At 41.2% G+C, this 25,641-nt stretch overlaps 1 protein-coding gene across 6 annotated transcripts in view; it reads right to left on the reverse strand.

The window, feature by feature from the left end:
- RABEP1 (rabaptin, RAB GTPase binding effector protein 1) overlaps positions 1 to 25,641 on the reverse strand; it is a 118,249-nt gene that overhangs the window by 79,019 nt on the left and 13,589 nt on the right. For 4 of the 6 annotated variants that reach the window (XM_055255771.2, XM_063629584.1, XM_055255772.2 and 1 more), the window contains exon 2: positions 169 to 297. The exons of the other annotated variants lie outside the window; for them this stretch is intronic. In XM_055255771.2, the coding sequence (XP_055111746.1) occupies positions 169 to 297 (129 nt within the window). The remainder of the gene's footprint in view (positions 1 to 168; positions 298 to 25,641) is intronic. 6 annotated transcript variants of the gene reach the window in all.

Consider the following 25,641-nt stretch of genomic DNA (forward strand, 5'->3'; position numbering starts at 1 on the left):
TTGTTTTTCAATCCCATTCTTAACCTAGCCTTTAAACGGTATTCTTTTATTATGCAAGTACAAATAAAATCAAGGTTTATTCAATGATAAAATTAACACTACTACCAAGAAACTCAACACTTTAAGGCAGTTTCCGCATCGAAGTTGGTGGGAGACTTATGAACTTACCCTCTTTAGCCAAATATAACTCCTTAAATTTTGCTCTCTTTTGATTAAATTCTTGCTCAAGCTGCTGCTGTGCACGTAAAAATTCTGCATTAATTTTTTCCAATTCTGCTACCCGTTGCTGAAGAGAAACTGGGGGAAAAAAATACTAGTTAACAAGTAATAACTTTTATTCATAAATTTATAAAACAGTAAATTAGTATTCCAGCTGTACACTGTTAAACGTGAAACAAGTAGTCAAGCTTCTTCCAAAAATCCACCATATGCTAGGATATTCTAATGTTAAAAAAAAGTAAGACAGGCCAGGCATGGTAGCTCACGCCTGTAATCCCAGCACTTCGGGAGGCCGAGGCGGGCAGATCACCCGAGGTCAGGAGTTTGAGACCAGCCTGGCCGACATGGAGAAATCCCGTCTCTACTAAAAATACAAAAATTAGCCAGGTGTAGTGGCAGGTGTCTGTAATCCCAGCTACTCAGGAGGCTGAGGCGGGAGAATCGCTTGAACCCGGAACGTGGAGGTTGCAGTGGGCCGAGATCGCGCCACTGCACTCTAGCCTGGGTGACAGAGTGAGACTCTGTCTCAAAAAAACAAGTAAGACTCTTCTATTAGACTTAATACACAACTGTAAATGAGTCATGTAAAGTGAAACCACAAATATACAGAGAATCACATTAAGGCCAACTTCCCCACAAAAAAAAAGAGCTTCTAAAGTGCCTTTGTGCAACTGAATAGCAATTCAATTTTAGAACTGTTAAATACTGGATTATTTGAGCTACTTATCCCACAAATGAACCTACTGCCAATCTTGCTATTTCCCGTTTCTCTCAAGTGTCACAAGCAAAATCTAACAGGTTCCCTAACTAGTGTAGCCATACCAGACTGAACTATTCTTCCAACTTCAAAATGATCCATTACCATTATACTGAGATCATAACCAAAAACCCATTCATAGAGAGAGGATACAAAACTGCACATTCTACATAAACTCAATTACTGGGAGATAATCTGGTTTTCTTCCATGTTTTCAATATTGATCATGATGTACGGGGATTAGCAGACTTTTTTTTTCTTTATGGACGCTATAATTCGGACACAGCTGGTTAAATGATTGCCTTCCCTGACCAAACCCAGGGCTTCTTTTGATTGAAGCATAAGATAGGAGGTCCAGCTGTCCAAACCCCTGATCTCCTCTTTTGCCCCAACAGCATCCCAGCCTTAAAGCTATGACCATAATCCCTTTAGGGTATATCAGTTAGTACTAATCAACCACTAACTACTTAGGCCAGCAGAGGTCCAAGTTTCATACTACAAGCCACTCCAGATAATGATGATTTGCCTACAATTTTAATCAAGATCTGAGATTATCTTTGAAGGCTATCCCCTCTCCCAATCACTCAATTTAATTGAGAGCTGATTTTAAAATGATTTTAAAATGTATAGAAAAAAAGACCGGAAAAAATGTACCAATGATTTATCTATGAGTAACAGAATTATGGCTCATTAATTTCTTCCATATGCTTTTTTTTTTTTTTTTTTGAGACGGAATCTCCCTCTGTTGCCCAGGCTATACTGCAGTGGTGCGATCTTGGCTCACTGTAAATTCTGCCTCCCAGGTTCAAGTGATTCTCCTGCCTCAGCCTCCCAGGTAGCTGGGACTACAGGCATGTACCAGCACGCCTGGCTAATTTTTGTATTTTTAGTAGAGACGGGGTTTCACATGTTGGTCAGGCTGGTCTTGAACTCTTGACCTCAAATGATCTACCCACCTCGGCCTCCCAAAGTGCTGGGATTACAAGTATGAGCCACCGCACCTGGCCTTCCATAAGCTTCTCAAAGTTCTCTTCCATGCAGATATGTATTCCTTTGACAATGAACTAAAACCAATACAGATGGTTCAAACTGATGGTTTCACTTACAATTTTTCCACTTTATTATGGTACTCATACAACCATTCTCTTTTTCACTTTCAACTTTCACTACAGGATTCAATAAATTACATGAGATATACAACATTTTACTATAACTTGCTACATGTTAGCTGTCATTATTAAATTGGTGGTATTTATTTAATGAATAACAAAAAAAGTAGTAATCAAATGACCTTGTATATAGCTAGAAAAACTAGAAGTCACTTCCAACCTCATGATTCTGATTCAGTTCCATGCTTAGACTTCCAGCTTATACCCTCCCTTATTATCACGTATATATATATATATATATATTTTTTTTTTTTTGAGACAGAGTCTCACTCTGTCACCCAGGCTGGAGTGCAGTGGCGCAATGTTGGCTCACTGCAACCGCCGCCTCCCGGGCTCAACCGATTCTTCTGCCTCAGCCTCCCGAGTAGCTGGGAGTACAGGCACACGCCACCATGCCCAGCTAATATTTGTATTTTTAGTAGAGACAGGGTTTCACCATGTTGCCCAGGCTGGTCTTGACCTCCTGACCTCAGGTGATCCGCCTGCCTCGGCCTCCCAGAGTGCTGCCATTACAGGCGTGAGCCACCGTGCCCAGCCTACCATGTATCTTTATAGCATCATGAACAAACTAATTACCGTAATGCCAGCCTTCAACAATATTAAAACTTCTGAAATTTAAAAGGCTGAGAATATAAGTATGCCAGCCTTTGTCAACAATAGGCTTTCTGTCAGAAGATTTTGCCCAGCTGCAGGCTAATATAAGCGTTCTGGGTACATTTAAGGTAGCTAGGCTAAGCTATGATGTTCCACAAGTTAGACATATTAAATGCATTTTATGATATTTCCAATTTATAATGGGATATAGCCCCATGGTTAAGTCGAGAAGCATCTCTATGTGTTCATTCCCATGAGACCTTGAAACTAGCCTCACTATAGATTTAATAGTGTAAGCGCAATCATTGCAGAAAGAGGATGACTGCTGGTTTGAGTTCCGTGTCATTAATGGTCATTTTTGAGGAACGAACATGTAGGGTCTCTAAGTCAAAGCAACGACTTCTGGTCAACTGAAGGTTTGATAACTTTGAGAAAAAGAGGGATGAGAAATCCATTGGAAGGAAAATGTGTAATTATCTCATATTACCATTTGAAATCATGAAAGAAATCTGTTCTCTGTGCTAATTCTGCTGGTATTTTTATTGTTAAATCCACATTGTTTAATAAGTTAAACAACTTTTCCACTTAACACTTTAGTATTACTGGTAGCTACTGATTAGTACAGAGGTAACAAAGGGCTCTGGGGAATTAAGGAAAAAGAAAAACCAAAATCCCTCTGTTCTTATTTTTCTCTAATAAGATATATCCCCTCCTATCCCTACCTTCTACCAAAATGTACACATAACCAAAACACCCATACCTCTCAACATTAATATAATTAGGAACTGAGGCAAATGAATCAACAAAACAAAAATGCAGCTGTTAAAGATGCAGCCAAGATTAAGTATGTTTCCATTACTCTCAACCCCTTCATGGCTCTGACCCCACTCTATACTCACAAAGCCTGGCTCTCTCCAGGCTTCAGGACAGTGTTCAGTTCCAGAAATCATGACCCTTTTGAGAGTATATCGAGTAATTGTCTTATTTTATTTTTAAGAAGTGATCATCCACCTCAAGTACTTCTAACATACTGCAATTCTACAATATAGAAAGACAAAAAAACTGCTTTTTACAAGAATGCCTTTACTACAACATCTAGAAAAATCGATTCACTCTCAATATGAGAAAGTTTACAAATAAGCATATCCTAATGCATTAGCAACCAACCACAAATCAAGGAGAAAATAGCTCTCATCACACAAAATGCTGTATTATTTTTTATAACATGGTAACTAATAGGTCACAATCATTAGCTAATAGTTCATGTAAAAAGTACTTAGTGTGGCATATAGAACAAACTTGCTAAATGTTAGCTGTCATTACTAAATTGGTAGTATTTATTTAATGAATAAAGAAAAAAAGTAGTGATCAAATGACTTTGTATGTAGCCAGAAAACCCATACTCATGACTCTGACTCAGTTCCACGCTGAGACTTCCAGCTCATAGCCTTCCCTATTACCATGTATCTTTATAGCATCATGAACAAACTAATTACTGTAATGCCAGCCTTCAACATTAAACTTTCTGAAATTTAGAAGGCTGAGAATATCAGTATGCCAGCCTTTGTCAACAGTTCCACACATCCCATATTTGTTGCCTTCATTTGAGCAATAAGAAAAAGGGAGAAATTATCTAATCCATTGCCTACTTTTTTTTTTTTTTTTTCCTTGAGACGGAGTTGTTGCTCTGTTGCCCAGGCTGGAGTGCAGTGGCGCAATCTCGGCTCACTGCAACCTCCATCTCCTGGGTTCAAGCGATCCTCCTGCCTCAGCCTCCCAAGTAGCTGGGATTACAGGAGCCTACCACCATACCCGGCTAATTTTTTTGTATTTTTAGTAGAGACAGGGCTTTACCATGTTAGCCAGGCTAGTCTCGAACTCTTGACCTCAGGTGATTCACCCGCCTCAGCCTCCCAAAGTGCTAGGATTACCAGTGTGAGCCACCACGTCCAGCCATGCAATGACTACTTATAATGCTTTACATCCAAAGAGAAAAATGACTGTCACTCAATTCAGAATGTCTCAATTAGCAACAGCAACACAAAAAGAAAAAAGAATACAATAAATAAATGGAGTAAAGACCTAATAATAATTTTGATATGAACAAGAGAACACGCAATAACTTAAAATATTTCTAAGACTTGAGCTGCATCCTACTACTACGTTCCTCTTACAAGTAAAACAATACAATAATTTTTTATTTATTTATTTTTTTTTTGAGATGGAATTTCGCTCTTGTAGCCCAGGCTAGAGTGCAATGGCGCAATCTCGGCTCACAGCAACCTCTGCCTCCTGGGGTTCAAGTGATTCTCCTGCCTCAGCCTCCCAAGTAGCTGAGATTACAGGTGCCCACCACCACTCACAGCTAATTTTTGTACTTTTAGTAGAGATGGGGTTTCACCATGTTGGCCAGGCTGGTCTCAAACTCCTGACCTCAAGCGATCTGCCCGCCTTGGCCACCCAAAGTGCTGGGATTACAGGTGTGAGCCACCACACCTGGCATCTTTACAAAAAATTTGATAAAGACGTAAGCAACGTGAAATTTACTACGACCAAAACCTTTTTGTTTAATGATGTTCAAAATCCAAGAAAACACCTATTTCAACCAATTTACAACAAAAAATAACTCTAGTGGGATCACAGAATCTGAACAGTTCCTAAAACTCAAATGTCTTATCTTGTGTGTCACTGGATTTTAAAATAAAACTATTGGCCAGGCACAGTGGCTCATGCCTGTAATCCTAGCACTTTCAGTGGCCAAGGCAAGTGGATCTCTTCAGGACAGGAGTTCAAGACCAACCTGGTCAATGTGGCAAAACCCTGTCTCTACCAAAAATACAAAAATTAGACGGACGTGGTAGTGCGTGCCTGTAATCTCAGCTACTTGGGGGACTGAGGCAGGAGAATTGCTTGAACCTGGGAGGCAGAGGTTGCAGTGAGCCAAGATCGCACCACTGCATTCCGGCCTGGGCGACAGAATGAGACCCTATCTCAAAAAAAAATAAAATAAAATAAAACTATTAAGTATGGTAGGTATATCCTACCCATCCTACATATTCATTTAGTGAAGTAATACCAAGCCAGAAAAAGTTATATTAAACAAATACAATGTTATACATAGCACAGTATGAGCTACGCAAAAATTATATAGAAAAAAAGACTGTAATGAATATCCCAAATGGCAGAGTAGTAAAAGAATTATGCTGAATTAGCCGGGCGTGGTGGCAGGCGCCTGTAGTCCCAGCTACTAGGAGAGGCTGAGGCAGGAGAATGGCGTGAACCCAGGAGGCGGAGCTTGCAGTGAGCCGAGATCGTGCCACTGCACTCCAGCCTGGGTGACAGAGCGAGACTCCGTCTAAAAAAAAAAAGAATTATGCTGATGAGATTTAACTCAAAAGGCAATGAGATGCTTTATCTTTCTTGTTTTAATAATTATGTTATTTTATTGCTCTACCTCAATCTATTTGCTCATAAAAAAGTATTCATAATTTAATGGTCTTAAAATATTTTAACACACAAAAAAATCATTTTTTAAATGTTGCTCTTAAGAAACTCACAGTCTACAAAATCATTTTTTAAACTACACTTAAGATTTCCCTAGCCAGGCCCAGTGGCTCGCATCTATAATCCCATTACTTTGGGAGGCCAAGGTGGGAGGACTGCTTGAGGCCAGGAGTTTGAGTCCAGCCTGGGCAACAGAGACCCCATCTCTACTAAAAATACAAAAATTAGCCAGGTGTGGTTGCGTGTGCCTGTCGCTTGCGCCTGGGATTTTGAGGCTGTAGTAAGCCAAGATGGCACCACTGCACTCCAAAAAAAAAAAAAAAAAAAAAAAAGTGTAAAAAAATTAAAAAGCTTATAAAGTAACTTTACAGACTAAGGTAAACTGGCCGGGTGTGGTGGCTCACGACTGTAATCCCAGTGCCTTGGGAGGCCGAGGGGGATGGATCGCCTAAGGTCAGGAGTTCGAGACCAGCTTGGCTAATATGGCAAAACCCTATCTCTACCAAAAAAACAAAAATTAGTTGGGCATGGTGGTGGATGCCTGTAGTCCCAGCTACTCGGGAGGCTGAGGCTTGAGAATCACTTGAACTGGGGAGGAGGAGGCTGCAGTGAGCTGAGATCACACAACTGCCCTCCGGCCTGGGCAACAGAGCAAGACTCCGTCTCAAAAAAAAAAAAAAAAAAAATCTGTTTTTAGTAACATTTCCCTAATCTGCTCCCTTAGAGATTTTAGTTCTGCTCTCCAGAATTAGAGTAGATTTTCTAGTATCTGACATTTCACACACACCATTTTCTTCTCCAGATTTCTCCTAATCATGATTTCTAAATGCTTCATTATCCAAGTTGCTCACCCTTCAAACTAAACCTAGTCAAAGTTCCACATAAAATATGACAGTCTGATCTAAACACAATACCAGCATAGAGTCTGATAGAAATATCTCCTTTCTTCAGGGGACCATACCCTTAACAATGTACGGTAAATGTACTCGAGGTTTTTTTTTGCCACAACCCCATACTGTTATTGTTATCCCATAAGATTAATGTAATCCAACACTGTCCTTAAACCCTTTCCACTTGAACTGCTATTAAACCAAGGCTCCTCTTACAACCTGAAGCTAGTGCAGTTTTAACCATGGCACAGGTGGTCAATTTTTTTTTTTTTTTAAACAAAGTTATTGGTTAGGCCTAAGAGACCCTTGGTACATCACCTGAAATCTTGGTGGAGGTTGATATTGATTTATTACCTCTAAGTTTGGTATGCACACTGTTTGTTACTGGTCTAAGAATGAGATAAGGAGTTTGTGCCACAGTGTGAAATAAACTAAGACACTAAGCACATTGCTTAGTTCTACTGACATTTTTCAATGAAGAAAGCAGTACATGGATTTATATTCTGGTTCAGGTTCCTTGTGCCCTAGAAGACCATTAAAAACAGTTTGTGGACAGGTTACTTTCAGTAGTACTGCTATAGTTGACAACTGCCATATCCATGGCTGTCTATCATCTTTTGCATAGTCTTCTCACATTTAAAGACATTTCCATTTTATGAGTTTCAGCTTCCCAAAATAGAAGTCAAATACAAATCCCCAATCTCCCTTAAAACCAGAATGCAGGCATGTGACCCAGGCTCCTCCAATCAAACACACCCAAATGCAACTTCAATTCAGAATAGAGCAGTGTAAAGAAACGAGGTTCCATTCTCGTTGCTGTAAGACTTTTAGTCGTGTCCCAGTGGTATAGGTCTAGCTCCTGAATCAGAAATGGTATCAGTCCAAGCGCAGTGACAACAGCATTAAAGTGAATTTCTATAGGCCAGCAGCACCAGAGGCAAGTTTCCTGTAAGGACAGTTCTAGAGCAGCTTTGGGGTATTCCTTAAAGTTTAGCATAAAGGAGTGATTCTCCAAGTGTAGCTCTGGGACCACAACATCACCATCACCTGGAAACTTGTGAGAAGTTCTCAGGCCCCATCCCAGGCTTCCCGGAATCAGAAATTCTGGAGACGGGGCCCAGCAACGTGCTTTAACAAGCCCTTTTAGATGCAGGCTAAAGTTTGAGAATCATCTAGAATCTCTCTCCTTGCCCTCCCAATGACTCTGTAAGCAACTTCATATCTTCTCAAAAATACCTTTTCTGTTTAGACCAGACAGGACAAATTGTTTTGTTTGCAACCAAGAAGCTTGGGCAAAACATACTGTCACTCCCACTACCATACCCTTAAAGACTGCTCATAGGGTGCTAAGCAATGATTAAACAACAACAACAAAAATCTACCAGGAATTAACAAGAGTTAGAAGGTAGGAAATACTTGAAAAATCTGCTTATGATCAACCTGGCTGATTTCATAACATCATATGGGGATGGAGGAGCACATACTGACTTCCTTCTCAAGAGTACAGTATAGAAAGGTCCCCCCGCTTGCACCCCAAGAAAGAGAGAGAAACTTGATCAATACTACCTCAGTAGGGGTGGTCAAAGCTACACATCACTGATAAGCCATGTATGTACCCTTGATGTGACACAAAGAAAACGATACTTTATCCATGTGCTCTTCCTCCCAAGACACTATGTCAGTCTAATCATGAGAAAAACATCACACAGATCCCAATTTAGGGACATTCTACAAAATACCTGACCAGCACTTCTTAAAACTGGCAAGATCATCAAACCAAAGTCAGAGAAACTGTCACAGTCCAGAGGAGCCTGAGGAGGCCTGGCAACAAATGTAATGTAACAGCCTTCAAGCTTAACGGAAATGAAAAACTCATGCACTTGAATGCTTAGCTGGGTAGATTTTCCTTCCCATCTAACTGCATATTATACTCTATAAGACCCAGTCGTATCTCCTAATATAACCCTCAGTTTTGCCGGGAGTCCAGTCGGAGAGAAAAAGCAGTTTAGAAATGAGTGCAGGCCAGGCACAGTGGTTGACGCCTGTAATCACAGCACTTTGGGAGGCCAAGGTGGGCAGATCACGAGGTCAAGAGATCAAGAGCATCCTGGCCAACATGGTGAAACCCCATCTCTACCAAAAATACAAAAATTAGCCGGGCGTGGTGGCAGGCACCTGTAGTCCCAGCTACTCGGGAGGCTGAGGCAGGAGAATCGCTTGAACCCAGGAGGCAGAGGTTGCAGTGAGCCGACATCACGCCACTGCACTCCAGCCTGGCGACAAGGCGAGACTCTGCCTCAAAAAAACAAAGGAAAGCAAAAAGAAAAAAAGAAAAAGAAATGAGTGCAGATAGCAGGGTGAATAGCCCTGTAAATGAGAAACAAACCCCAATGACAGCAGAGAGGACTGGGTCACAAGGCAAAAATAAAACCGTGACTAAAAATGAATTGGAATTCAGAACCACTTAATATAAGGGCAAACAAAACTAACTGAAAACAAACTTCAGTGGCCCTAGGGACTCCTCATTACCGCTCAGTACCAAAACTAACTTCCATAATACTAAGTCATCAATAAAAGATTAAATGATGCCCAGTGTTCTCTATTTAAGGATAATAGTGATAATAGTGATTTAAGTAAAACTGCTAAAAAAAAAAAAAAAAAAAAAATACCTGCTACACGCCTAGTAACCAGACTGTGTTCTCTAAATGACATTCCCCACTAAAAGGAACTAGGGATCCTTAGAAAAAAGGACTGATTCCAGGTCCAGGGCAGGAAGTGTACAAGATAAGCCTGGAACATCTTGTCTGTTAAGGTTATATAAGAAGATTTAGGAGTCAATGTAAAGAGGCCACACACTGGCCAAAAATGAGACAGTTTGGGTATCAGTGTGGTAGGCTGAAACTTCCTTCCCCCACACCCCCTCCAAACACAAGCATGCACGACAACTGGGGAACATGCGAACACAGAATGGATATTTGGTGATACCGTTAACTGGTTTTAGGTGTTATAATAGCATTGTGGTACGTTTACACATACACTGAAATGTTTCCAAATGAAATCACAGATTCCTAGTTCAAAATCCTGGAGGAGGTGGGAGCTATAGGTGAGAATGGCCATACATTAAGAATCATGACACATGGAAGGGGGTGACTCTACAAACTAATCTTTTTAAGTGTTTAAGAAGCTCCACATGAAGATATAACGAGGCATTATGCACATACACACACAATTCACAGTGGAGAACTATTCATAAAGAATACCATCATCCCTGGTTATTACCAGTTCCTCTAACATAAACAGTAATTGGTTTAGAATATTCTGAAGATTTTTATCATTTACAAGAAAAAAACCTAATGCAACAAAAAACACCTCTTAGAACCATATTTAATTATACCATAAAACAAATCAAATTCCCTATATAAACCCTTCCCTTGATTGTAACATAGAAAATTTTAAAATGTAGATGTAATTCCTTATCTCCCCACACTTGGGTTATAAAAAGGCTACACACTAGCTATAAACTCTACAGTGGGGGTTACTTATGAGAAGAAAAGTTCTTCTAAATAATAAAAACACAGGGTTATATTTTATTTACAACGAAAGTTGGCTGCATTATTTATGGGCTTTTCTGAAATATCAAGGTCATACAAAGAGAGGGAACAGAATTTTTAATAAATAGCTCTGCCTACATGTGGATGAAGGAGATTAATTGTATGTCTCAGGAAGGGAACACAAGAACCTAGAGGAAAAAGAAGTCTTAAGGAAAGAACGCTGATGTTAATACTTGGGAGGAAACTCTTGATTAAAGCTACAAAAAATGAAATGTGTAATAACAGGAGCTAACAATCAAGTATCCATTGCCTATTTATCAACTATTATATGAGAAGCCATAAAGCATAACAGCTGAGAGCACAGGCTCCAGAATTAAACTAGGGTTTGAATCCCAGCCCTCCAACTAAGCTGGTTCCTTCTCTCCATCTGTAAAAACCGGGACTAATAATAGGACTATTTTCTAGCATTGTAGTAAGGATTAAATAATTCACAAATAGCTCTTCATGGAGTATCAGGCAAGTTATTTTATACACTGGCTCACTGAATTTTCAAACCAAACCATAAAATAGGCATTATCACCCCAGTTACAGATGCAGAAACATTCTAAGATTAAGCTAACCTATTAACACACAGCTACTAAGTAGCAGAGCTGGATTCAAACACTGATCTGCCTGGTTCCAAGGCCTAGATGGATTTCCCCATGATTACAGGTGTTTAATAGAGGAAAGTCATGAGTCACATGAGCAGAAGTTGTAAACAGGTGTAATACCACCTCCTAGGAATGTTCTTCTTTTATGCAGTCACACTGTTCATTTATACGTTGAAATCTGTGAGCAATCTGTATTAATTACAAATTATTTTCCTTTACAATAAAGGTATCATGCTGTTAGGTTTTGGAGTTTTTTAAAAAGTCTTGTGTACAATTTTATATCAGAATGGTAAAGGGGGTATCCTAAAGCATTTTGTCATAAACCAGTGGTTCTCAACTAAAGGTCATTATACAATTTCACCACCAGGAATTTATCCTAAGGAAATAATCATAGATACGTGTAAAGACATAATTGCAAGAATACTGACTGCAACATCAGTTAAAATTCCAAAACATTCGGAAAAAGTCAATATCTAACAATAGAAAACTAACAAAAAGCTGGGCACAGTGGCTCATGCCTGTAATCCCAGCACTCATGGAAGCTGAGGCAGGCAGATCATTTGAGCCAAGAGTTCGAGACCAGTCTGAGCAACATGGTGAAACCACTTCTCTACAAAAAATACAAAATTAGCTAGATGTGGTGGTGCACACCTGTAGTCCCAGCTACTCAGAAGGTTGAGGATCAACTGACCCCAGGGGGTCAAGGCTACCGTGAGCCATGACTGCACCACTGCACTCCAGCTGGAGCTACAGAGTGAGACTTTGCCCCACCTCAACCAAAAACGAAAAGAAAATAAAATTGACAAAATAAATTATGCAACAGCTACACAAGTTAAGATGAATCTTGAAAGAGAACATAAATTCTTTTTTTTTTTTTTTTTTGAGACGGAGTCTTGCTCTCTCCCCCAGGCTGGAGTGCAGTGGCGCGATCTCGGCTCACTGCAAGCTCTGCCTCCCGGGTTCACGCCATTCTCCTGCCTCAGCCTCCCGAGTAGCTGGGACTACAGGCACCCGCCACCGCACCCAGCTAATTTTTTGTATTTTTTTTTAGTGGAGACGGGGTTTCACCGTGTTAGCCAGGATGGTCTCGATCTCCTGACCTTGTGATCCACCCGCCTCGGCCTCCCAAAGTGCTGGGATTACAGGCTTGAGCCACCGCGCCCGGCCGAAAGCGAACATAAACTCTATCAAATGTTCAGAGAATATTTTCTATACTACTTAAACTGTCCTCAGCATAGAAAAAAATGAAATGTTTCCCATTTTACCAAGCTAGTATAATCAAGATACCAAAACCAGGCCAGGAACAGTGGCTCACACCTGTAATCCCAGCACTTTGGCAGGCCGAGGCAGGCAGATTACCTGAGGTTGGGAGTTTGAGACCAGCCTCATCAACATGTAGAAACCCAGTCTACTAAAAATACAAAATTAGCCAGGTGTGGTGGCACCCACTACTGGCTACTTGGGAGGCTACTTGGGAGGCTGAGGCAGGAGAATCACTTGAACTTTGGAGGCAGAGGTTGTGGTGAGCTGAGATAGCACCGCTGCACTCCAGCCTGGGCAACAAGAATGAAACTCTGTCTCAAAAAAAAAAAAAAAAAAAAAAAGATACCAAAACCCAATGCAGTACCAAAATGGAAAACTACAAGCCAATCTCACTTACGAATATAATTGCAAAAATTCTCGAACCTTAGCAAATCAGATCTAGCTACATACTACAATAACAACCCATCACAACCAAGTTGAGTTCATCTGAAGTGCGCAAAAACTAACATTCAGAAATCCATTAATGCAATCCGTTTTATTAAACACATCAAAAAGACCTGAGATAATCTCAGTGAATTTTAAAGAAAAGTAAAGCAATTAGAGAGGAAATAGCTATGAGAAACAGACTATCCAATATAAGGATGATCCATGTGCCTGAAGTAGAGAACCCAACAAATGTAACTAAGAAAACAGTAGAAGATTTAAAGGAATAAATAGTCCCAAAAAGAAATCAGAACTAAATCTACAAAAAATAATGATGTGGCAAACAGGCCCACAGAGGAAGAAAGCAGAAAATAGAGGAAACTCAGATCTTTGACATCCTTGAGCAGTTGAACCAAATTTAGAACGCTCTACTTGTGCACGTGTAACACAGAGAAAAACTAACCCTTCACTTCTGAAGCTACTAGGGGTTGGCTTTCCAGTTGGTCTCAGAGTTATTCCTAACTGATACAAAAGAACATATTAAAACTTAAATGTATCAAAAGTATCAAATTTTAAATGTATGTAAACTTTGACACAACAGGGATTTAGCAGAGGGAAGTATTTGGCTAAATATTTAGAGACATATGTATCAGGATGTTTGCTGCAGCGTCCTTTGAAATAGAAAAAAATAAAAACAATATTTACTAATACAGGGTTAATTAAACATATTATGGAATCCATACATTAGAATACTATTGTTACATACCGTTAAAAATAACTTTTTTTTTTTTTTTTGAGACGGAATCTTCCTCTGCTGCCCCGGCTGGAGTGCAGTGGCATGATCTCAGCTCACTGGAACCTCCACCTCCTGGGTTCAAGGGATTCTCCTGCCTAAGCCTCTCGAATAGCTGGGATTACAGGTGCGCACCACCACCATGCCCGGCTAATTTTTGTTATTCTTTTTTTAGTAGAGACGGGGTTTCACCATGTTGGTCAGGCTAGTCTCGAACCCTTGACTTCAGGTGATTTGCCCGCCTCGGTCTCCCAAAGTGCTGGGATTACAGGTGTAAGCCACCGCATCTCTCCTTAAAAATAACATTATTTAATAATACATGATGAACATCTCTTCATTTAAGTGGGAAAAAACATGCTATAAAAGTACTGTAATTTTCTATCAAATTTTTAAGTTTTTTCCACATATTTTATACATATGAAACTCTAAAAAGACAATACCGTTGGCCGGGCGTGGTGGCTCACGCCTGTAATCCCAACACTTTGGGAGGCTGAGGCCAGAGGATCACAAGGTCAGGCTATCGAGACCATCCTGGCTAACACGATGAAACCCCGTCTCTACTAAAAATACAAAAATTAGCCTGGCGTGGTGGCAGGCGCCTGTAGTCCCAGCTACTCGGGAGGCTGAGGCAGGAGAATGGCGCGAACCCAGGAGGCAGAGCTTGCAGTGAGCCAAGATCGGGCCACTGCACTCCAGCCTGGGCGACAGAGCAAGACTCTGTCTCAAAAAAAAAAAAAAAAAAAAAAAGACAATACCATTTTCCCTCGGTATCTGAGAGAAATTGGTTCCAGGACCTCAGGTACCAAAATCTGATGATATTCAAGTCCCTTATATAAAACAGTGTAGTATTTACATAGAACTTATGCATATTCTCCCATGTACTTTAAATCACCTCTAAAAAACTTATAATACCTAATACAATGTAAATAACTTATAATACCTAATACAATGTAAATACTATGTAAATAGTTGTCATACTGCATTTTTTAATTTGTATTTTTATTGTTTTATTAGTTTAATTTTCTTGAGTCGGAGTCTGTCACCCAGGCTGGAGTGCAGTGGCGTGATCTCAGCTCACTGCAACCTCTGCCGCTCGGGTTCAAGCAGTTCTCCTGCCTCAGCCTCCTGAGTAGCTGTGATTACAAACGCGCGCCACCACGCCCAGCTGACTTTTGCATTTTTAGTAGAGACAGGGTTTGTCAGGCTGGTCTCGAACTCCTGGCCTCGTGATTCCCCCGCCTCAGCCTCCCAAAAGGTTTATTTTCAATCCCCAGATGGTTGAATCCATGAATGTGGACCCCGCAGATACAGACGGCTAACTGTATACCAAAGTGTTAATAAACTGTCTTTGCTGACTGTTCACTTTACACTTTTTTGCATTTTCCTAGTTGTCTGCAATGGGCAATATAAATGTTATCTGTAATTACAAAATAATTATAGAAAGAAATTAATGACAAGTGCAAGATGTGGAAGATCTAACTTGACAAACAGCTCACATGGAAACAACTTAATAACTGAAATGATGTAGAAAAAAATTGGCCACTGTTTAAAAATAAATTTAAACACATAACAACATAAGTTATGAGCGGCTATCTAATTGATTTTGAGACAGAGAACATCTTTGAAAATGTCAAAATATTACCAATACGTTTGTCCAAGTGAAATTTTAGATTTCTTTATAACAAAAATTATCCCAACGGCCAGATGCAGTGGCTCACGCCTGTAATCAGAGAACTTTGGGAAACTGAGGCAGGTGGATCCCTTGAGCCCAGGAGTTTGAGACCAGCCAGGGCAACAAAGGGAGATTCCATCTCTACAAAAAATTTACAAAAATTACCAAGGCATGGTGGCATGTGCCTATAGGGCCCTCAGGAGGCTGAGGTGAGAGGTCAAGGTTACATTGAGCCATAATCACACCACTGCACTCCAGCCTGGATGACAGAGAGAGACTCTGTCTCAAAAAAATAAATTACCCCAAAAGCCAAAATAAGACAAAGGACAAACGTGGAAAACATCTGTAACAAATAAAAAACAAAGGCCAAAGTCTATGAAGATACTTATATATAGAAAGAGATATACACAGAGAGAGAGAGAGAGATTTTTTTTAGGGGGGGAGAGACAGAGTTTCCCACTTATTGTCCAGGCTGGAGTGCAGTGGTGCAATCTCAGCTCACTGCAACCTCTACCTCCCGGATTCAAGCGATTCTCGTGCCTCACCCTCCCAAGCAGCTGGGATTACAGGCGCGCACCACCACATCCAGCTAATTTTTGTATGTTTAGTAGAGACAGGGTTTCATCATGTTAGTCAGGCTGGTCTCCAACTCCTGACCTCAAGGGATCCACCTGCCTCAGTCTTCCAAAGTGCTGGGATTATAGGCGTAAGCCACCATGCCTGGCCAATATTTATAAATTAATAAGAAAATGAACAAGACACAGCAGCTCATGCCTGTAATGCCAGCATTTTGAGACACCAAGGCAGGCAGATGGCTTGAGCCCAGAAGTTCAAGACCAGCCTGGGCAACACAGAAAAACCTTATCTCTACTAAAAATAAGAAAACTAGCGAGGTAGGGTGGTGCATGCCTGTAGTCTCAGCTACTCCAGAGGCTGAGGTGAGAGGACCACCTGAGCCCGGAAAGCAGCGATTGCAATCAACCAAGATCGCACCACGCCACCAGACTCCAGCCTGGACCACAGAGCAAGACCCTGTCTCAAAAGTAAATAAATAAAGGCCAGGTGCAATGGTTCACACCTGTAATCCCAACACTTTGGGAGGCCAAGGTGGGTGGATCACATGAAGTCAGGAGTTCGAGACCAGCCTGATCAACATGGTGAAACCCTATCTCTACTAAAAATACAAAGTTAGCCAGGCACGGTGGCACACGCCTGTAATCCCAGCTACTTGGGAGGCCGAGGCAAAACTGCTTGAACCCAGGAGGTGGAGGTAGCAGTGAGCCAAGATCACGCCACTGCACTACAGCCTGGTAACGAAGCGAAACTCCATCTCAAAAAAAAAAAAAAAAAAAAGTAAATAAATTAAAAATTTAATAAGAAAGGGGTAAAGGACATCATGAGGCAATGCACACAAAAAAATGGCCAATATATATTTTTAAAAAACAATCAAAAACAAAAAAAAAGAAAAAAATGAACAAAAGCCAATCACACTAAAACTGCAACTAAAATCAGTCAGATACCATTTTTAGGCCTTGCTTATTGGCAAGAACACTTTAAGTCTATACTTCATGTTGACAAGGATGAAGTGAGACTAACAGACATCGTCAGCACTAAGAAGAAGAAATGTAAACTAGAACTGGCTTTCTAGAAAGCAATTTGGCAATATATATCAAAATGTCATACTTCAGATCCAGAACACTCTAGGAAATAAAGATGAGATCAAAGATTAATGTACCAGAATGTTGTTTCCTATGTAATTATTAATAGTGAGAATTTATAAATGATCAAAATGGCAGTAATAGGAAAATGATACATTTATATGATGAATTAGACTTATCACCACTTTTGAGACACAGTATCGCTCTTTCCCCCAGGCTGGAGCGCAGTGGCTCAATCTCAGATCACTGCAAACTCCACCTCCCAGGTTCAGGTGATTCTCTCCTGTCTCAGCCTCTGGAGTAGCTGGGATTACAGGCGCACACCATCATGCCTAATTTTTGTATTTTTAGTAGAAACGGAATTTCACCATGTTGGCCAGGCTGGCCTCAAACTCCTGACCCAGGTGATCCACCCGCCTCAGACTCCCAAAGAGCTGAGACTACAGGCATGAGCCACCGTGACTGGCCAAAACCACTATTAAAACAAACAAACAAACAAAAAAAAAACTTACAACACAGGGAAACTGTTCACATCATAACCAAATGAAAATGGCAGAATACAAAACCACATGTGCAATACAATCAATTGTTTTAAAATATTTTTATTTGTAGATATAAAAATTAATTAAAAATGTAGAATAAAAAAATAAAGGACAGAATTATGTGTAAGTCTAGTTTTCTTTTTTCTGAAATGGAGTCTTGCACTGTCGCCCGGGCTGGAGTGCAATGGTGCAATCTCGGCTCACTACAACCGCTTAGCATACCAGGCTCAAGCAATTCTCCTGCCTCAGCCTCCCAAGTAGCTGGGATTACAGGCGCCCACCACCACGCCCAGTTAATTTTTTGCATTTTTAGTAGAGACATGGTTTCACTCTGTTGGCCAGGCTGGTCTCAAACTCCTGACCGCGTGGTCCACCCACTTCAGCCTCCCAAAGTGCTAGGATTACAGGCATGAGCCACCATGCTCAGCAAGTCTAGTTTTCTTTTACGCTTTCTTTGTACTTTATGATCAGAAAAGAAAATTGGAGCCTTAATTTTGCCTTTTTAAAAGTGATCAAAGTTTACTAAGCTAAAACTGACCTGAGGGATAGCTGGAATGAAAATAGTCACGGCAACCTGGATTCTAGGCAAGTTACTAATTTGTACAGCCTCAATTGTGAAACAGTGTTAATACTACCTTTAAAGAATTAGAAGGATTAAAAAATATAATTAATGCAGCCAAGTCTGGTGGCACACACCTGTAATCCCAGCACTTTGTAGGCTGAGGTGGGCAGATCATTTGAGGCCAGGAGTTCAGCACCAGCCTGGGCAACATGTCAAAATCCACTCTCTACTAAAACTAGAAAAAAATTAGTCAGGCTGGGTCATGAGCACGGAGTAATTCCAGCTACTCCAAAGGCTGAGATGAAAGGATCACTTGAACCCGGGAGGCCGAGGTTGCAGTCAGCTAAGAAAGCACCACTGCATTTCAGCATGGGCAACAGAGAAAGATTCTATCTCAAAAAATAATAATAAATATTATTTAAATTAATATGCACTTAATGCATTAATTTATCTTAATTGTAAAGATGTTTGTTAACGATATATGCTCTCGAGCTTATAAACGCAACAGATATTTTTTAAGTCTTTTAAACAAGAGAGGGAAGCACAGTGGGTGCACTTAATGTACTCATTCCAAATTTTATCTGAATGAATAAATACTTAAGAATAATCAAGGAAATTCTAATAAATGAATAATGAAGGATGCCTGGATCTTGTTTTTGAATTTTTTTTTTTTTTGAGACGCAGTCTCACTCTGTTGCCCAGGCTGGAGTGCAATGGTGCGATCTCAGATCACTGCAACCTCCACCTCTCCTGCCTCAGCCTCCCAAGTAGCTGGGAGTAGCCAGGGTGTGCCACCACACGTGGCTAATTTTTGTATTTTTAGTAGGGACAGGGTTTCACCATGTTGGCCAGGCTGGTCTCCAACTCCTGATTTCAGGTGATCTTCCTGCCTTGGGCTCACAAAGTGCTGGGATTACAGGTGTGAGCCACCATGCCCAGCCCAGCTCTTTTAAATATTAAAACATTAAAGAGGAGAATGGAACAGTAATTGTAACCATGTGGTATGACAACAGAATAGGTAAATCAATTGAACTAAATGCAGTTTATAAATGTACTCAAATATTCCTGCAAGTTTAGCATATGATAAATGGTAATATTTCAAAATCAATGAAGAAAAATGGATTAGTCACCATCTGGTGCAAGAACAACTGGCTAACCATTTGAAAATAAGTAGTAAGCCCGGGCACGGTAGCTCATGCCTGTAATTCCAGCACTTTGGGAGGCCGAGGTGGGCAGGTCACATGAGTTCAGGAGTTCAAGGCCAGCCTGGCCAACATGGCAAAACCCCGTCTCTATTAAAAATACAAAATTTAGCCAGGGGTGGTGGTATGTGCCTGTAGTCCCAGCTACTCGAGAGGCTGAGGCAGGAGAACTGCTTGAACCTGGGAGGCAGAGGTCGCAGTGAGCCGAGATCGCACCACTGCACTCCAACTTGGGTGACAGAGCGAGATTACATCTCAAAAAATAATAATTAAAAAGAAAAGAAGTAGTAAAAGATGGATTCTTATCTCATTCCTGACAGCAAAATAAACTGCAAAGTGACCATTTAAAAAGTACTCCAGCCCAGATGACGGAGTGAGACTCCATCTCAAAAAAAAAAAAAAAAAGAAAAAAAGAAAGAAAGAAAATACTAGGCCAGGCACAGTGGCTCACACCTGTAATCCCAGCACTTTGGGAGGCCGAAGCGGGCAGATCACGAGGTCAAGAGATCGACACCATCCTGGCCAACATGGTGAAACCCCATCTCTACTAAAAATACAAAAATTAGCTGGGTGTGGTGGTGCACGCCTGTAGTCCCAGCTACTTGGGAGGCTGAGGCAGGAGACTCGCTTGAACGTGGGAGGCAGAGGTTGCAGGGAGCCGAGATCGCACCACTGCACTCCAGCCTGGTAATAGAGCGAGACTCCGCCTCAAAAAAAAAAAAAAAAAGATAACACAAAGAGGAAGAACATAAAACTAGAAATCATAAAGGAAAAAACTGATAATCACACAAAAAAATTAAAATACTTCCATATGCCAAAACTCAACTCTCAAAGTTAAAAAACTCTCAAAGTTAAAACACAAATTGGGTAAAATTTTTGCTACACTTGGTACACGCATGACAAAGATCAACTTCCCTATATGCAAAGAACTTGTTAAATTCAGGGACTGTGAGTTTTGTTTTTTTTTTTTCTTTTTTTTTTTTTTTGAGATGGAGTCTCGCTGTCACCCAGGCTGGAGTGCAGTGGCGCAATCTCGGCTCACTGCACGCTCCACCCCCCAGGGTTCACGACATTCTCCTGCCTCAGCCTCCTAAGTAGCTGGGACTACAGGCGCCTGCCACCTCGCCCGGCTAATTTTTTGTATTTTTAGTAGAGACAGGGTTTCACCGTGTTAGCCAGGATGGTCTCGATCTCCTGACCTTGTGATCCGCCCGCCTTGGCCTCCCAAAGTGGTGGGATTACAGGCGTGAGCCACCGCACCTGGCCATTTTTTTTTTTTTTTTTTTAAGATAGATTCTCACTCTGTCAACCAGGTTGGAGTGCTGATCTCAGCTCACTGTAACCCCTGCTTCCCAGGCTCAAGCAATTCTCATGCCCCAACCACCCCAGCAGCTGGGACTACAGGCACACACCACCATGTCTGGCTAATTTTTGTATTTTCAGTAGAGAAGGAAGTTTTGCCATGTTGGCCAGGCTGGTCTTGAACTTCTGGCCTCAAGAGATCCGCCCACCTCACCCTCCCAAAGTGCTGGGATTACATGTGTGAGCCACCAAGCCCAGCCACAGAAGCCCTCTTATATACCTTGATGAATCTATAAATTGTCAAATCTTTTTTGAAAGAGAATTTGGTACTTAGAATTAAATTTTTAAACATTTACATTCTTTGGACTCAGTAATTCCAGTTCAAGGAATTAATCCTATAAAAACACACGAATGTGCAAACATCCACTGTAGTGTTATTGGAATGGCATGAATATTAATCAATGAGAGAAATAAATCTAAAAATCATAGTGAATCTATATTCAGCAGCCATGAAAACAATAATTAACTTCAAAAGTAACAATATAGTTTGAGAATGGCATTTGTAGCATGATTCCCCCTTTTTTTTTTTTTTTTTTTAGAGATGAGGTCTTGCTCTGTTGAGGTCTTGCTCTGTGGCCCAGGCTGGAAATGCAGTGGTGCAATTACAGCTCACTGCAGCCTCAACCTCTTGGGCTCAAACGATCTCCTCCTCAACCTCACAAGAAGCTAGGACTACAGACATGCACCATGACACCTGGATAATTTTTTTTATTTTTTGTAGGGACAGGAGTTTCGCTCTGTTGCCCAAGCTGGTCTCAAACTCCTGGCCTCAAGCGATCCTTCTGCCTCAGCCTCCCAAAGTGCAGGATTATAGGCATGGGCCATTGTGCACAGCCATGATTCTGCTTTTAAATTACCATAGAACACATTTTTTAGAAACTGGAAAAATATTCACCAGGACATTAACAGTGTTTCTATTTCTGAGGGATGATCTTATTAGTTCATATCAACTTTCCTTTTATATTATACATTTACAAATTGTTTTATCGCTTTTTTTTTTTTTTTTTTTTTTTTTGAGACAGAGTCTCGCTCTGTAGCCCAGGCTGGAGTGCAGTGGTGTGATCTTGGCTCACTGCAAGCTCCGCCTCTCAGGTTCAGGCCATTCTCCTGCCTCAGCCTCCGGAGGAGCTGGGACTCCAGGCGCCTGCCACCACGCCCAACTAATTTTTTTGTATTTTTTTAGTAGAAACGGGGTTTCACCGTATTAGCCAGGATGGTCTCGATCTCCTTATCGCAAGTATTTTTTTTATTTTATTTTATTTTATTTTGAGACGGAATCTCGCTCTGTCGCCCAGGCTGGAGTGCAGTGGTGCGATTTCGGCTCACTACAAGCTCCGCCTCCCGGGTTCAGGCCATTCTCATGCCTCAGCCTCCCAAGTAGCTGGGACTACAGGCACCAGCCACCATGCCCAGCTAATTTTTTTGTATTTTTAGTAGAGACGGGGTTTCACCGTGTTAGCCAGGATAGTCTCGATCTCCTGACCTTGTGATCTGCCTGCCTTGGCCTGCCAAAGTGCTAGGATTACAGGCATGAGCCACTGCGCCCAGCCACAAGTATTTATTTTCAATACAAATAAAACTTCAAAACATGCAGCATGAAAGAAAAAAATACATCAATAGAACAGAATAAAGAGCCCAGAAATAGATCCATGCAAATATAGTCAACTTATCTTTGGCAAAGGAGCAAAAAGGCAACACAACAGAGAAAGGACAGACTTTTGAATCAATGGTGATGCTGTAACAACTGGATATCCACATGTAAAAAAATGAACTGAGCCACAAGACCTTACATCCTTCACAAAAACAAATCCAAAATAGATTATAGACCTAAAGGTAAAAGACGCAAAACTTTAAATCTCCTAGAACATAACACTGGAGAAAATACTGATAACCTTGGGTTTGGAGATGACTTTTAGATACGATACGAAAGGCACAAGTCATGAAAAAAATACAGTTGACCCTTGAAAAAGGTGGGACTAGACTAGGGGGGCCGATTCCCACAGTCAAAAATTCATGTATGACTTTTGACTCCCCAAAAACTTCACTAATTTTACCAATAACATAAAACAATTGACACATACTTTGTATGTTGTATTACATACTGTATTCTTACAATAAATCAAGCTAAAGAAATATTGAGAAAATCATGAGAATAGAAAATATTTACTATTCATTAACTGTAAGTGCGTCATCACAAAGCTCTTCATTCTCTTTGTCTTCACGCTGAGTAGGCTGAGGAAGACGAGCAAGAGGAAGGGTTGATCTTGCTGTCTCAGGGATGGCAGAGGCAGGAGTGGAGGTGGTAGAAGGGGAGGCAAGAGAGGCAGACGCACTTAGTGTAAACTTTACGGAACTATGTGTTAATCTGGCTTTTTATTTCTCTAAGAATGTTTCTATATGGTACCAGTCCTTTCACCATTTGCTTTAGTTTCAGTGCCCGTATCACAGAAGTGGTCCATATCACAAAGAAGTCAAATGCAGTCTTCGCAGTCTTGAATAATCAGAGCCCTCCTGCCAGACTGTCTAATGTCAGTTTGTTTTCTGGCCCTGCTCCTCGGTCTTCTTACTCATAGCCTGGCACTGGTTCAGAAGCAGACATCTCCAGCAAGTCACCTTCTGTGAATTCCTCTAGCGTATTGTCCATTAGCTCCTGAATTTCTCTGAGATCCATATCTTGAAATCCTTTACCCCCAACCTTTTTGCCATATCCACAATCTCCTTCATGATTTCCTTGATTGGCTCTGTGCTAAAGCCTGTGAAATCATGCACAACATTCGACACAGTTTTCTCCAGCAGGTATTTATTGTTTCAGGCTTGATGGTTTTCATGGCTTTTTAATGATATTTTCAATGGTGTAATCCTTCCCTACTTTCAACACATTCTCTCCGCTGGGGTTCCTTTCCACAATGTTGATGATCCTTGCCCACAGAGAACCCGTGTAATGAACCTTAAAGGTCCTTATGACCTTAGGACCCCTTTATGTAAAGGCTGCATTAACGTTGCCTTTGGGGCCAAGTAGACAACCTCAACAACTTCTTCAGTGTTTAACTCCTGGTGTTCTAAGTAGGCAGGGGCATTGTCCATTATCAAAAGAAATTTAGGCCAGGTGCAGTGGCTCACGCCTGTAATTCCAGCACTTTGGGAGGTCCAGGCGGGTGGATCACAAGGTGAGGAGTTCAAGACCAGCCTGGCCAACATGATGAAACCCCACCTCTACTAAAAATATAAAAATTAGCCGAGCATGGTGGTGCGCACCTGTAATCCCAGCTACTCGGGAGGCTGAGGCAGAAGAATTGCTTGAACCCAGGAAGCAGAGGTTGCAGTGAGCCGAGATCATGCCACTGCACTCCAGCCTGGGCAACAAGAGCAAGACTCTGTCTCAAAAAAAAAAAAAAATTAGAAATTTAAAAGGCTGACCCTTACTGGCCAGGCACTTGCTGACTTCAGAGGAAAACACTGAAGGAATCAATCCAGAAAAAAGGTTCTCATTGACCAGACCTTCTTGTACAACAAAGAAAAGACTGGCAGCTGACGTTATCTTTTCCCTTCAAGGCCCAGGGGTTTAGCAGTTTTACAGATAATGGCAGTCCTAATCATAAACCCCACCACATTTGTGCAAATCAGTAGAGTTAGCCTATCCTTGCCTGCCTTAACCTTAAATCCTGGTGCCCATTTCACATCCTTACTAATTAATGTTCTTTGGGACATTTTTTCCCCCAGAATAGGGCACTTTGGTGTGCATTAAAGACCTGTTTAGGCACATATACTTCCTCCTCAATGATTGTTATTGTTGTTGTTGTTTTGTTTTTTTGAGACAGCATCTCACTCTATTGCCCAGGCTGGAATACAATGGTGTGATCATGGCTCACTGCAGCCTCAACCTCCCAGGCTCAAGCAATCCTCCCACCTCAGCTTCTGGAACAGCTGGGACTACAGGCACATGACACCACATCCAGCTAGTTTTTTCTATTTTTTGTAGAGATGGGGTCTCCCTATGCTGCCCAGGCTAGTTTCCAACTCCTGGGCTCAAACGAGCCTCCTATGTCAGCCTACCAAAGTGCTGAGATTACAGGGCCACAGTGCCCAGCCCTCCGATTTCCTTAATAGCATCTGGGAATTTGCCTGCTGCCTCTTGGTTAGCAGAAGCTGCTTCTTATGTTATCTTGATATATTTTACGCCAAACCTCTTTCTAAAGTTATCAAACTGTCCTTTGCTAGCATTAAATTCTCCAGCTTGGCCAGGCGCGGTGGCTCACGCTTGTAATCCCAGCACTTTGGGAGGCCGAGGCAGGCGGATCACGAGGTCAGGAGATCGAGACCACGGTGAAATACCGTCTCTACTAAAAAAATACAAAAAATTAGCCAGGTGTGGTGGCGGGCGCCTGTAGTCCCAGCTACTCGGAGAGGCTGAGGCAGGAGAATGGCGTGAACCCGGGAGGCTGAGCTTGCAGTGAGCCGAGATTGTGCCACTGCACTCCAGCCTGGGTAACAGAGCGAGACTCTGTCTCAAAAAAAAAAAAAAAAAAAAAAAAAAAAATTCTCCAGCTTTAGACCCTTCACCTTCCTTTGCTTTAGGCTGTCATATAATTACTTCACTTTTTCTCACATCTTACTAGAGTCTATAGGTTCGCCTTATAGCAATCCTGCACCAACCTAAAAGCTGCATTTTCAATATGACATTAAAAGGTATTTTGCAAAAAGTACAAGGTTTTCATACCTGCTGGCTTAACTGCAGCAACAGCTTCACAAATTTCCTTTCTTTTTCTTTTTTTCTTTTTTTTTTGAAAACGGTCCCTATGCTGGATTCATTTATCTTGAAATGGTGGGCAA

The sequence above is a fragment of the Symphalangus syndactylus genome, chromosome 20 (assembly GCF_028878055.3).
Source record: "Symphalangus syndactylus isolate Jambi chromosome 20, NHGRI_mSymSyn1-v2.1_pri, whole genome shotgun sequence".
Lineage (NCBI taxonomy): Eukaryota > Metazoa > Chordata > Mammalia > Primates > Hylobatidae > Symphalangus > Symphalangus syndactylus.